At 42.7% G+C, this 14,026-nt stretch overlaps 1 protein-coding gene across 1 annotated transcript in view; it reads left to right on the forward strand.

Moving 5' to 3' along the window:
* Positions 1–13,714, forward strand: part of LOC124795913 — a 60,945-nt gene extending 47,231 nt beyond the window's left edge. Inside the window, exons 3-4 of the mRNA XM_047259993.1 lie at positions 6,884–7,048; positions 13,679–13,714. Coding sequence (XP_047115949.1) covers positions 6,884–7,048; positions 13,679–13,714 — 201 coding nt within the window. The remainder of the gene's footprint in view (positions 1–6,883; positions 7,049–13,678) is intronic.
* Positions 13,715–14,026: the final 312 nt, after the last annotated feature.

Here is a 14,026-nt window from a genome sequence, read left to right on the forward strand (position 1 = left end):
GTGCAAAATTCTACCAGGCGGCTTCCTCTTTCATTTCTTACCCCCAATCCATATTCACCTACTATGTTTACGTCTCTCCCTTTTCCTACTGCCGAATTACAGTCACCCATGACTATTAAATTTCCGTCTCCCTTCACTATCTGAATAATTTGTTTTACCTCATCTTACATTTCTTCAATTTCTTCGTCATCTGCAGAGCTAGTAGGCATACAAACTTGCTACTCTAGTAGGCGTAGGATTCGTGTCTATCTTGGCCACAATAATGCGTTCGCTATGCTGTTTGTAGTAGCTTGCCCGCACTCCTATTTTTTTATTCATTATTAAACCGACTCCTTCATTACCCATATTTGATTTTGTATTTATAACCCTGTATTGGCCTGACCAAAAGTCTTGTTCCTCCTACCACCGAACTTCACTAATTCCCACTATATCTAAACTTAACCTATCCATTTCCCTTTTTAAATTTTCTAACCTACCTGCTCGATTAAGGGATCTGACATTCCACGCTCCGATCCGTGAATGCCAGTTTTCTTTCTCCTTATAACGACATCCTCTTGAGTAGTCTCCGCCCGGAGATCCGAATGGGGGACTATTTTACCCCCGGAATATTTTACCCAAGAGGACGCCATCATCATTTAACCATACAGTAAAACTGCATGCCCTCGGGACTACGACTTATCTTAGAAGCTAGATTAAGGAAAGGTAAAACTACGATTCTAGCATTTGTAGGCTTAGAGAAAGCTTTTGACAATGTTGATTGGAATACTCTCTTTCAAATTCTGAAGGTGGCTGGGGTAAAATACAGGGAGCGAAAGGCTATTTACAATTTGTACAGAAAGCAGATGGCAGTTATAAGAGTCGAGGGGCCTAAAAAGGAAGCAGTGATTGGGAAGGGAGTGAGACAGGGTGTAGCCTCTCCCCAATGTTATTCAATCTGTATATTGAGCAAGCAGTGAAGGAAACAAAAGAAAAATTCGGAGTAGGTATTAAAATCCATGGAAAAGAAACAAAAACTTTGAGGTTCGCCGATGGCATTGTGATTCTGTCACAGACAGCAAAGGACTTGGAAGAGCACTTGAACGGAATGGATAGTGTCTTGAAAGTAGGATATAAGATGAACATCAACAATAGCAAAACGAGGATAATGGAATGTAGTCGAATTGAATACGGTGATGCTGCGGGAATTAGATTAGGACATGAGACACTTAAAGTAGTAAAGGAGTTTTGCTATTTGGGGACCAAAATAACTGACTATGGTCGAAGTAGAGAGGATATAAAATGTAGACTAGCAATCGAAAGGAAAGCGTTTGTCAAGAAGAGAAATTTGTTAACGTCGAATATAGATTTAAGTGTCAGGTAGTCGTTTCTGAAAGTATTTGTATGGAGTGTAGCCGTGTATGGAAGTGAAATATTTACGATAAGTAGTTTGAAGAGAATAGAAGCTTTCGAAATGTGGTGCTACAGAAGAATGCTGAAGATTAGATGGGTAGATCACATAACTAAAGAGGAGGAATTGAATAGAATTGGGGAAAAGAGGAGTTTGTGGCACAACTTGACTAGAAGAAGGGATCGGTTGGTAGGACATGTTCTGAGGCATCAGGGGATCACCAATTTAGTATTCGAGGGAAGCGTGGAGGGTAAAAATCGTAGAGGGAGACCAAGCGATGAATACACTAAGATTCAGAAGGATGTAGGTTGCAGTAGGTACTGGGAGATGAAGAAGCTAGCACAGGATAGAGTAGCATGGAGAGCTGCATCAAACCAGTCTCAGGACTGAAGACCACAACAACATGGGGATAATGCCACTGGACTGAGCACGGCATGGAAATGGTTTTCTAGTTTTAAGGAAGGTCGTTTTGACATTAGTGGTAATCTACGTTCAGGGAAACCTTGAGGGTTTGAAGAAGAACGTTTAAACGCATTAATCTACTATAATCCACGTCAGTGTTCTCGAGAACAAGCGGATTTGATGAACTGCGACCATTCCACCATTGTGTGACATTTGGATGTAACGGAGAAGGTTACAAAATCTGTGTTGTGGTTACCTCGTGCACTAAGCCAAAATCAAAAAATTTGCGGGTGGACAGATGTGAATCTCTGCTTGCTCGTCTTCAATTGGCTTGTGTACAACACCAACCATTCCTAACCCATATCACTACCAGTGAAGAGAAATGGTGTATTTATACTAACGTAAGGAAACGAAAGGAACGGCTGAGCTCAATCAAAGCAACAACTCCCCTACCAAAACCTGTGTGCATCCACAAAAGATAATGTTATGCATCTGGTGGAACAGCGATGGTGTGCTATACTACGAATTGCTTTCTGCTCCTGACATTTATTGTCGACAACTGACGCGTCATGCAGAAGTAATCCAAGAATAACGAGAAGGAAGACTGCGTGACGTTACTCCACGCCAACGCTCTCTCACATTCTGCTAGACAGACGAAAAACGCTACACGGTCGTTGGCTTGCGAAGTCATTCCGCGTCCACCTTATTCCGCTCTCTGTCGAACAGCCTTCAAGGAAACTCCATTCCGGATGAAAATGCCCTCCGAACATGCCTCGAAGAGTTCTTCACCTCAAAGCCACGTGATTTCTACAGTCGCGGAATCGAAAAGTTATCCCAGCGTTGGCAGGCTGTTGTAAACAGTGAAGGAGAATTTATTGTTGATGATTTGTCTCTGTTACCTGTATCTGATGAAATTATTAACCTTACGGAAAATCGCTAGGAACGTATGCACCAAATCAGTAGTTTGGCAACATTTACCTTAAACGATACTAACTTTTTCGACTGTCATATACATTGTGAATTTCTAAATAGCCTCACAAGCAACAATTATCTAATTGCTACAACAGCATAAAACAGACCGATGGGCGTGAGACGCACAGGTAAACAATCGAACCGTACCTGAGTTAACGTGTTTGCTTACGCCTGGTGTAATAGAGAAGACTTTTGTAGAACCTCTTCTCTTGACAGATACTATTTGATCAAGCCCCATACTTATTACGTCGTTGAAGTTCTCTTAGAAATTTCTTCCAAATGCCACAGAAACTATACAGTTTCTTTGTAAAAATACGTGTTGTAATTCGGTGACTATAAACGACAAAATTTACGTCCTAACGTTAGGAAATTCTCCTTATCGTCCGCTGCAGCCCGGGGAAAAGCGCTCTTTGATAAAACCGCTCTTTGATATACACTGACAGAAAAAAATCGCCACACCAAAAATTAAATAATATACAGTGATGAAATTTCGAGAATACATTTATCTATGTAACATATTTAAGTAATTAACACTGCAAAATCACAGAATCATGTGAGCGCGAGATAAGCCATTGCAGATGTAAAGTACTGTTACATAAATGTTGAATGTAAGTATGCAAACGAACATGCATTGTTTCGTACAGGTTTCTGGTTGTCAGTTTGTGGGATGGAGTTCCATGCCTGTTGCACTTGGTCGGTCAATACAGGAACGGTTAACGCTGATTCTGGTTGGCGCTGGGGTTGTCGTCCGATGATGTCCGATATGTGCTCGACTGAGACAGATCTGATGATCGAGCAGGCTAACAGACAAATGGTTCAAATGGCTCTAAGCACTATGGGACTTAACATCTGCGGTCACCAGTCCCCTAGACTTAGAACTACTTAAACCTAACTAACCTGAGGACATCACACACATCCATGCCCGAGACAGGATTCGAACCTGCGACCGTAGCAGCAGCGCGGTTCCGGACTGAAGCGCCTAGAACCGCTCTGCCACGGCGGCCGGTTTGCGATTCTTAACGATGCATTTATTATAATAAATGTGAGCTTACAAGGCTTAAGGACAGCCTTATCTGTGATAAGGTGTTCCCTGATATTTTAGTATCGTGGTATTACTTTATACCATGAGTCATTGTGATACAGTGCAGTGTTTTCTAGTGGTGACTAGTTGGAACCATTTTCAATAGTCAAACGACTGTACCGAGGAGCGATTAGAGGACCTGCTAGACAGCTGCGTTATGCGTGTTGAATGCGAATCAGGCGAAATGCAATTCAGGTCGTTCGGATACTTATGAGGATGACTGTACCACCACTCCCACAGAACTTGGAAGAGTTGAAGAACCGGATCGGTACTGCCATAACACCATATCATCCGTGACGAAGGACATGCTTGCCCGAATGTGGGAGGAATCTGAGTATCAAAAATGGCTCAAATGGGTGTAAGCACTATGGGACTTAACATTTGAGGTCATCAGTCCCCTAGAACTTAGAACTACTTAAACCTAACTAACCTAAGGACATCACACACTACTGCAAGTCTTCGTGCTTTCGAAACCCTACCTTGGCCAGTAGGGTCGCTGGATCTCTCCCCAATTGAAAACGAGTGGACCACTAGGGGCAGGCCCTCCCAGCAACCGGCCGCTACGGTCGCAGGTTCGAATCCTGCCTCGGGCATGGATGTGTGTGATGCCCTTAGGTTAGTTAGGTTTAAGTAGTTCTAAATTCTTGGGGACTGATGACCACAGAAGTTAAGTCCTATAGTGCTTAGAGCCATTTGAACCAACCCTCCCAGTATCTAGGTATTCTGACGATGTAACGCACCAATTAGAATTAGGCACGATACCGTCCAGGAGACCGTCCATCAGCTCTATTAATCAATGCCAACCTATTAATTGCTTGCATAAGGAGCAGAGGTGGACCAATGCATTATTGATTTGCATAATTAGTGTTCTCATGCATAAATCATCCAATATTTTTGAAATAGTAATATATGTTTGTCTGTACATGCACGTCACATGTTCTGACTTCCGTCCCATTGGGATAATTCCTTCTTGCTGATTCGGCTTTTTAATTTTTTTATTCTTTTTATCTTCGACTGTGTTTTTGGTGCCCTGTCTTACCTGCCTCACCTGTGTAGTATACTGCATACATTTTATTCTGTCTGCTATTTTAACGTTCTAAACTTTCCTAATTACTTTCCTATTGTTATGATTAGGCACGAAGATGACCGTACGGTTAAAATCAGTCACCTTATATAAACAAAATGTAGCGATCAAGACATGAAAATAAAAAGTTAGCTCAATTGGTTTCTGCAGGCACGATCCTCTCCCAGTGTGAACATAGGAAGGACAGAAGAACTCTCTGTTAGATATCTACATGGTGCGCAAATTGGCAGTTGATCCCAAATAAGGAAAAGTGTGAGGTCATCCACATGAGTGCTAAAAGGACTCCGTTAAACTTCTGTTACACGATAAATCAGTCAAATATAAAGACCATAAATTCAATTAAATACCTAGGAATTCCAATTACAAACAACTTAAATTGGAAGAAACACAAAAAAAATGTTGTGGGGAAGGCTAACCAAAGACTGCGTTTTATTGGCAGGACACTTACAAAATGTAACAGATCTACTAAGGAGACTGCTTACACTATGCTTGTCCGTCCTCTTTTAGAATAATGCTGCGCGTTGTGGGATCCTCACCAGATAGAACTGACGGAGTACATCGAAAAAGTTCAAAGAAGGGCAGCACGTTTTGTATTATCGCGAAATGTGGGAGAGAGTATCACAGAAATGATACAGGATCGTCGAAAGAAAGGCGTTTTTCGTTGCGACGGAATCTTTTCACGAAATTCCAATCATCAACTTTCTCCTTTAAATGTGAAAATATTTTGTTGACACCGACTTACATAGGGAAAAACGATCACCACGATAAAATAAGGGAAATCAGAGTTCGTACGGAAAGATATAGGTGTTCGTTCTTTCCGCGCGCTATACGAGATTGGAATAACAGAGAATGGTGTTGGTGGTTCGATGAACCCTCTTCCAGGCACTTTAATGTGATTTGCAGAGTATCCAAGTGGATGTAGATGTAGGTGTAGGTGTCCTGGTAAAATCGATTTCTGCAGAAAGCCTATGACAGACCGTTTTCTTTTCTTCCAAGAAGTGGCAGCTGTTCAAAAATCGCCCAGCCAGATAAGCAACAGCCATGTGTCGCCAAATGCCGGCGATGCTTTTCCTCGTCGTTTCCCTCTCGATTTTCATTACTGTTCTAAGAGTGCAATACCGTCTTATTAGCACATATTTGGCTGTGCGGTAACGAATCGAAATACGTCTCATGTTAGGTGCCATGTAAATTAAATTCAAGTCTTCCTACTGAAGGAAAGGTTCGTGAACTGACCGAACAATGTATGTTGCAGTACAGCGATATCCTCAATGTATCTTCAGCGCTTGTCTCAACGTACATGGCCGGCCGCTATGGAAAAGAGGTTCTAGGCGCTGCAGTCTGGAACCGAGCGACCGCTACGGTCGCAGGTTCGAATCCTGCCTCGGGCATGGATGTGTGTGATGTCCTTAGGTTAGTTAGGTTTAATTAGTTCTAAGTTCTAGGCGACTGATAACTTCAGAATTTAAGTCGCATAGTGCTCAGAGCCATTTGACCCAATCAACGCACATGTAATCACTTTCGTTCACTGCCACCGTCATTACTGAAGGCACAGTGATAACAGCTTACATCTTAAGTAACATTATTTTCCATTTAAGCTTTCAGAATGACCATGTTGCCTGTCCCGTCGGCATGACGTAAAAACCTCGTCTAACAGGATCAAAAATGTGTGTGAAATCTTACGGGACTTAACTGCTAATGTCATCAGTCCCTAAGCTTACACACTACTTAACCTAAATTATCCTAAGGACAAACACACACACCCATGCCCGAGGGAATACTCGAACCTCCGCCGGGATCAGCCGTTCAGTCCATGACTGCAGCGCCTCAAACCGCTCGGCTAATCCCGCGCGGCTAACAGGATCAAATACAGCCCTCAAATGTGGACTCTCAGTCTTGGTGCCGGCACCGCACGCTTTGTGTCTGATGCAGGACCGGGCTGTGTGTGTGTGTGCCGCAGATCTGGTGCCGGCGGCGCAGCAAGGCGCGCTGCCCCGGCTCGCCGCGGGACCTGGAGTGCCTGAGCGAGCAGCGCTGGGGCGAGATCCTGGAGCGCGCCGTCTCCTCCAGCAGCCTCCAGGCGCTGCAGAGGCTGTACGGGCCGCCGGAGCTGCCGCCCCCGCGAGCGCTGCCCGAGCCGCCGCCCCCCGCCGGCTCGCACATGTGAGGCCTGGAGAGCCGGCCCCGCGAGCTGCCGGACGTCCTCGAGGGCACGCTCGCCTGAGGCCGTCGCCTCTCACCAGGAGTAGCAGCTGCCGGGTGTCGCTGATGGCGAAAGTTGGCCGAGGCCGTCGTCAATCGTCAGGAGTAGCAGCTGTTGGGCGCCACCGTTAGCCACGCCCGTCTCATGTGATCGTTATGTAAGGACGTCACCATCACCACGAGTAGCAGCGACAGATGCTGAAGTCCAGGCTCGTCTGTGGCAGTTGCCATGACGGTAGTAGCATCTGTCAGACGCCGATGATAGCCGCATTTGTCTGTGCTGTCGCCATTCACCAGAAATAGCATCCCCCACGCGTCACAGACAGCCACACTTACCTCCGGGCCTCAGGATAACAGCTGCCGTACACCAACAATGGACACTCTTCTGGAACGATCGTCCCTCACAAGGAACCAAAGGTCGTAGAAGAGTGTAACCACGTAAGGTCGTCGCTATTCGCCAGTAGCAGCAGCTGCCAGTCTTCGTCCGTCTGAGGCCATCTTTAACCAAAGGAGCAGCCACTTAAAACATCTATACCACGAATGTTTTCTTCCTTCAAGTCAAGCAGGGAGAACAGTGTCGATTGATGCTTCATGCACACAGAATTTTAGCTTTCCAGGTATCTTCGAAAGCTTATCTGAGATATTTAGTCCGATAATTATAGAAACGGCTAGACATCATCGATGGCACTGCCTTTATGGCGCTGCCGTCATTCTGCAGGAGTAGCAGCTCCTTGGGATAATTGCCGGCACGAAAGCCGAGACTGACATTTTCCTGTCATACTACAGGATGCCATAAACCTTCTAGGCCACACGTTCTAGTACGCTGTCATCACCAAGCGTGGGTAGCAACTGTAAGAAGTTAACAGTGCCTTGAAAGTCTCAACCATCTTTGTCCAGCAAAAAAAGAAGTTGGTTCTAATGTGTTTCGTGGACTACGAATGCAACTCACTTGTGATGTTCAAGCGGTTTTTGGAGGCAGTACATGGCTTGCCTTGGCAGTTGTATGCGGCAACCACGCAGACTATGGTGGCCTTGAAGCTTTTCCAGACGCTAACATCTTGGGTTCGAAGACGTGGAGTGTAGCAGAGAGCACAGGACTCCTTGCTAAGGTTCCTTATGGGACTTTGGTGCCAGAAAATCCGTTTACTCTGTCTACAAGAAGAAGGAAGAAGCTCAATGCAGACGAGTATCTTTTCATATGGGCCAAAGTACGCAATAATAATTGTAAAATAAAGATCACTGGCGACTATATGTTCTATTATAGAACTGCGAGATAAGACGAGCAGGCTGCTTTCACCCATCAAATGAAGCAACTATTGCTCGTCAGGGGTTGAAAGTTGGTCCTGTAGGCGTCTCCAGCCTGACAGATATTGTACGAGTGCACATCTCCCTACAGCCCTGTGGGCTTTATTCTGGAAAGAGTAGAAGGGTCTTAACTGAACAACATGGGTATTACTTTCCCGGAGCTTCCAGGAAACATTTACTGGGAGCGCTATCGCGCAGCACCAATAACAGCTCCCTACAACTATTACTTACAACTGTATTTCAGAGAAGTATTACCAGGAATACATTGGACATTAATCTTAATTCTTCTGCCTACTGTAAGTAGAAAGTTGATTTTATTCTCTACCTAGCTGCCCATAATTTACCGAAGGAAGGACACCCAAACATCTGCATAGTACAAAAACTCTTTCCCGATCCTAAGTCATTACGTGAGTACTTAGCCCAAAGGAATATCTAATTTCCAAAACAAAAACAACTCACCTACTGTACAGTCACCTCTTTGTTGTCAGATACTACATATTAATTACATGAGATCCGTTATTCCATAATGTCTTCGAGTAAAGTTTTTATTTACTGTCGTAATGTGGTTATCTAAGTACTAACAGCCAATCCGCCACTAAAACTAAAAACTGAGCCACTGAACACGAATATTTCAGTTTGATACAATCTAGAGGGAGGTGTAGATCAATCAGAAACAGTTCCCATTCCCATAATTCAAATTTTATGTACGAGGGCTATCCACAAAGTACATTACGTTTTGGAATTAAAAATAAATAAAGTATTGGAAATTTTTTTATTATATACAGATGAAAGCCACACTTAAATACTACTTTTCTACATAGTTGCCATTTAAATTAAGGCACTTATCGTAGCGATGGAGGAGCTTGAAAATTCCTTCGTCGTAAAATTCGGCCACCTGCGCCTTCAACCACGTGGTTACCTCTTCTTGAAGCTGTGCGTCGTCATCAAAACGCTGCATAGCCAACCACTTCTTCATTGCTGCGAATAAGTGGAAGTCGCTCGGTGCCAGGTCGGGACTGTACGGCGGCTGAGGAAACAACTCCCACTTAAAAGATTCGAGAACTTCACAAGTGGCATTTGCCGTGTGGGCCCGGGCGTTGTCGTGAATCAGCAAGATCTTTGAGCCCAACTTTCCCCTGCGCTTGTTTTGTATTGCTCTTCTGAGGTTGTGCAGAGTTTGGCAATACCTTTGAGAGTTTATTGTAGTGCCTCTTTCCAGGAAATCCACAAAAATCACACCTTTTCTGTCCCAAAAGACAGTCGCCATCACCTTCGTTGCCGACATTGTCTGCACGCATTTCTTGGGTTTTTGGGGGGAATTTGTGTGCCCCGACTGCATTGACTGCAATTTTGTCTCGCAGTTCACATGCTTAACCCATGTTTCGTCACCAGTAACGATGCGATCGAGTAATGAGTCACCATCTTTCTCGTAAGCGTCCAAAAACGTTAACGCTGCAGCCATTCGCTGATTTTTGTGAATCTCTGTCAAGATTTTTGGTATCCATCTTGCACAAAACTTGTGGTAACCAAGCTTTTCGGTAATGATTTCGTGCAACAAACTTCGTGAAATTTGTGGAAAACTCATAGAGAGTTCCGTTATTGTGAAATTACGGTTTTCACGGACCGCGGCATCGACGTTTTCGACAAGTTCGGCAGTCAGTATGCTAGGTCTTCCACTTCGCTCTTCGTCGTGAACGTTAGTTCGGCCATTTTTAAATTTTATGACCCATTGACGCACTCCACCTTCAGTGATTATGTTGTTCCCATGCACTTCACAAAGCTGCCGATAGATTTCTATCGGTGTACAGTTTTTTGCAGTCAGAAACCTTATTACAACACGCACTTCACACTTCGCGGCATTTTCAATTAACGCTGACATTTCAACGGAGTACAGCACGAACCTCTCACTAGCACGGCGGGATTCCGACTGAGCGGCTGAATGCCATGACACCAAGACGGCCGCGCTAGCCCCGCCCCTAACGGACACAAACGAAAACGTAATGTACTTTGTGGATAGCCCTCGTAAATATAAACAGGCTCATCTGACACGAGTAATGAAATCAAAACCCTTTCTCTTGACACATACGGTGGATAAGTACTACCTTCTTCTTATCATACCATTTTTACATAGTACATTATTGCCGTTTGAATTTTACATTTCCGCCAGCTACAAGGCTAATGGAAAGAACATCAGCATTTCTCTTGTTTTTAACAGTTTGGTAAATCTAGAACTGGTATTAACCAGAACGGTCAATGACTAAATATAAAAAGAATTAAGTTATTGTTCATGTAATACTGCTGAAATCCATTTGACGTGATATGCAAAGACAAAGGAAAAGCCAATCTAGATAAGAAACGTGTGCATCCGTTGCATTATGGGATTCCACGTTGCCGTTTCGGTCATCAGTCCCATTTTCTCAATTCCTGTCGCCAACTATCTGCCTCATTACGATTGCTGCATCTTACGTTGTCAACAATGTGCTTCATACAGTCATATCTAGATATGAGCCTATGTTTCTTTCCTTCCAGTTTTCCTTCAATTCTTCTTCTTCTTCTTCTGCCAATCCTGCATCAGGCCTTATGGCCTGTTCGGGCCTCACCATCTCCCTCAGTTTTCCCGCACTCCTTTTCCAAATGCGTTGTATTCCACCGTTTGTCAAGGGATTCTCTGAGATGTCGTACGCAGTACCTGCTCTTTCCAACCCTGCTTTCGTTGGATTACTTTTTCTCGTAATAACTGTACCCACAATTCTTTCCTTATTCCTTCATTTCTTATTCTGTCTTCTCTTGCGCAGCCTTTCATTGAGCCAAGTAATATCATTTCTGATGTTTCAAGTTGTCTTAAATCTTTTGATCTTAATGTATAACTGACCCCTATAGTACTGCGGGCAGTGCCATGACTTTCTAAAATTTCATTTAGGTTTCTCTTCTCGTTTTACTCTTCAGTGATCTTATCGGGCAACAAGATGTTGGTAGGTGTCTTACTTATGTACTGCTGTTCTTCAAAAGTTATATTACATCCTAGGTACTGGAAAGGACATTTGGTCTATTAGTATATCGTTGGTGATTATCTTAGTCCTTATGGGATATTTTCCTAAAAGACCATTTTTTGTTTATATCTTTAGATTATAATTTGCCCTTATATTGTTTAATCTTTTCGTAATGTATCTTCACTGTCCTCTATGATTATCTGGTCGTCGACAGAAAGAGTCGTAGTTAAAAATTTGCCTGGACTAGTTCTTATACCTTCAAGTATTCTGGCGTTCATCCATTCCCTGACCTAGTCGTCGATATAGATATTAAATTGTGTTGGTGACAAACTACAGCTTTGCCTTACTCCCTGGTTTATATCCATTTCTAGGTTCAGCTCTTTGCCAGTATCTATTCTTATTTTGGTGTTTTTGTATTAACCTGGGCGTACTTTTATCAAATGTCTGAAGAAACCTCTTTCCTCCATTACTCACCAGAGTTTTCTGTGGGTGAGATCCAATACAATCTCAAAATCGATAAATGTTATGTGTGTCTCCAAACTGAATTCTCGTCTTTTTTTGTATAATTTATTTCAAAGTTAAAACACCGTCAACACAAGGGCTTCCTTTACGAGATCCTGCTTGCTGTTCTAATAAAATTGAATCAGAGATGTTTTGAAGCCCTTCACTGAATATTTTGCTTAAATTTTTTAAGAAGCATTCGGAAGACTGATTCCCCTGTAAGTTACAACTGTCTCCTTTTTTAAACGCTGCTATAATTTTAGCGCATCTTCATTCTTCTGGTATTTCAGCTGCATGATAACACGTGTTACATTTGCGGAACATTATGAATTCTAGAAATGTGCCCCCATGTATTTTCAGTTATGCAGTAATTCTGTTAATGGAGGTGATTTTCTGTTTTAGCTTCCTTGAATGCCTGTTTTAATTTTGTCAAATCTATAAAATCTGTCCCTTCCTCTGCGTTCTCTTCCGTTGGCTCTTCTGCATTCGGATTATTCCATATTTCGTATAGGGATTTACCTAGTCTTCTGAAATAATAATATTAATATTTGCAGTTTCTTTGTCTGTTCTTTTTAGCTGTGTGATCAGTTTATATGCTGTTTCCTGTCGGCCGTATATGTCATGTTCAACTCTACTTGTAAATGCAGCCCATAAAGATCTATGTGTTTGTCTTACTGTCCTTTTGGTTTAATGTCTGATGCCATTAAATTTTTCTCTAGCTTCCTCAATCTGTTACTGCAAGAACTCCCCATATGCTTTGTTTTCTTTTTGTATGGCTTCTTCTATCTCTTCGTTCCAAATCTTAAGCCCTCCTGTATTCGGCAATATGCCCACTCATTCTGATTCTCTTATTCATTACGTTATGTTCTTTATTAGCTACGTTTTTTCGTTTACTTTCTGCAGAACGTCTTCATTCTTTACTCTATCAGTCCATGTGATCTTCGACATTCTCCTGCAACATCACATTTAAAAGGCTTCTAATTGTTTCATTTCCAATGTAATCCACTGTCCACCTCCCGCGTCCTACAAAGAGATAGAGTCCAAACGCAGACTATCATGATTTTTTTTTCTGATTGCGAGAAATTCCATATCACATGTGTTCCTGTGTGTTAGTTATTGAGGGGTTCACTTCCCAGCCATAGGGCTACATTCATATCTGCAGTTTCCAGACAGTACAAGGTTCTGTCGCTAAATATCCAAAAAACTTTTGATAGTAGTATGTACTTCAGAAATTGTACACGTGTTGTTAGAATCATGAGTAGTTACGGTTGTTTGACCTGACTACCAATGTTTCGGCACCTACATTTCTAAGATATTCACAGTCGTTGCAATATTACCGTAACATGATGTCGATTGTAAAGCTCACGAAACCCTATAGTCTGATGTAACATAGACCTTCGCGATACTATATTCATGTGTTTCCAGTTAACAGCTCATTCAATTGAGAGATCAGAGTGAAGTGCGATCTTCGTTTCCCCGTCCATGATAGCTTATGTTTCCACGGTTTCCCGAAAGATTTCAGGGGATTTGTGGGAAGAACGAAGTTGATTCTTTCCCATGTTAGATTATCGAATGCGACCACTCTGGTTATGTCGACGTTAACACTACACACTCCTTCATTCCATTTGCTGAACGGTAAAGCAGCTTACGTTCTTTTCTAGCCTTTGCTTATGATCACCATAATTCATGTACTATAACTTGTTCTTTTCGCACTAAAGTCAGTGTTTTTCCAATATTATCATTTTCAACAATTTCAGAACAAACTAACTGCATTCCAGGCCTACAAGCCCTAGGTGTCTGAGATACACTCGGAATTGTTGGTTGCTTAACTTTAAATAGTAGCATCTCTTAGGTAAATTTCTCCCACGTAATGTGTAGGTCTTGCTATCATTGTAGCCTTCAATGTGATGACTGATTTTACGCAGTTCTCCATCTTTAGTCTACGTTTTTCAAATATTTTCACATAAGCTACATCCATTTCATTGTATAGTCAAATTTTGGTCAATCTTTCCAAAATTACCCTCGCATTTACCCCAAGACGTGTCCTATCAACCTGTAATCAAGCTATTAAGCTGCGCTTTGAAGTTCCCATCTCTCCCTACCTC

The sequence above is a fragment of the Schistocerca piceifrons genome, chromosome 4 (assembly GCF_021461385.2).
Source record: "Schistocerca piceifrons isolate TAMUIC-IGC-003096 chromosome 4, iqSchPice1.1, whole genome shotgun sequence".
NCBI lineage: Eukaryota > Metazoa > Arthropoda > Insecta > Orthoptera > Acrididae > Schistocerca > Schistocerca piceifrons.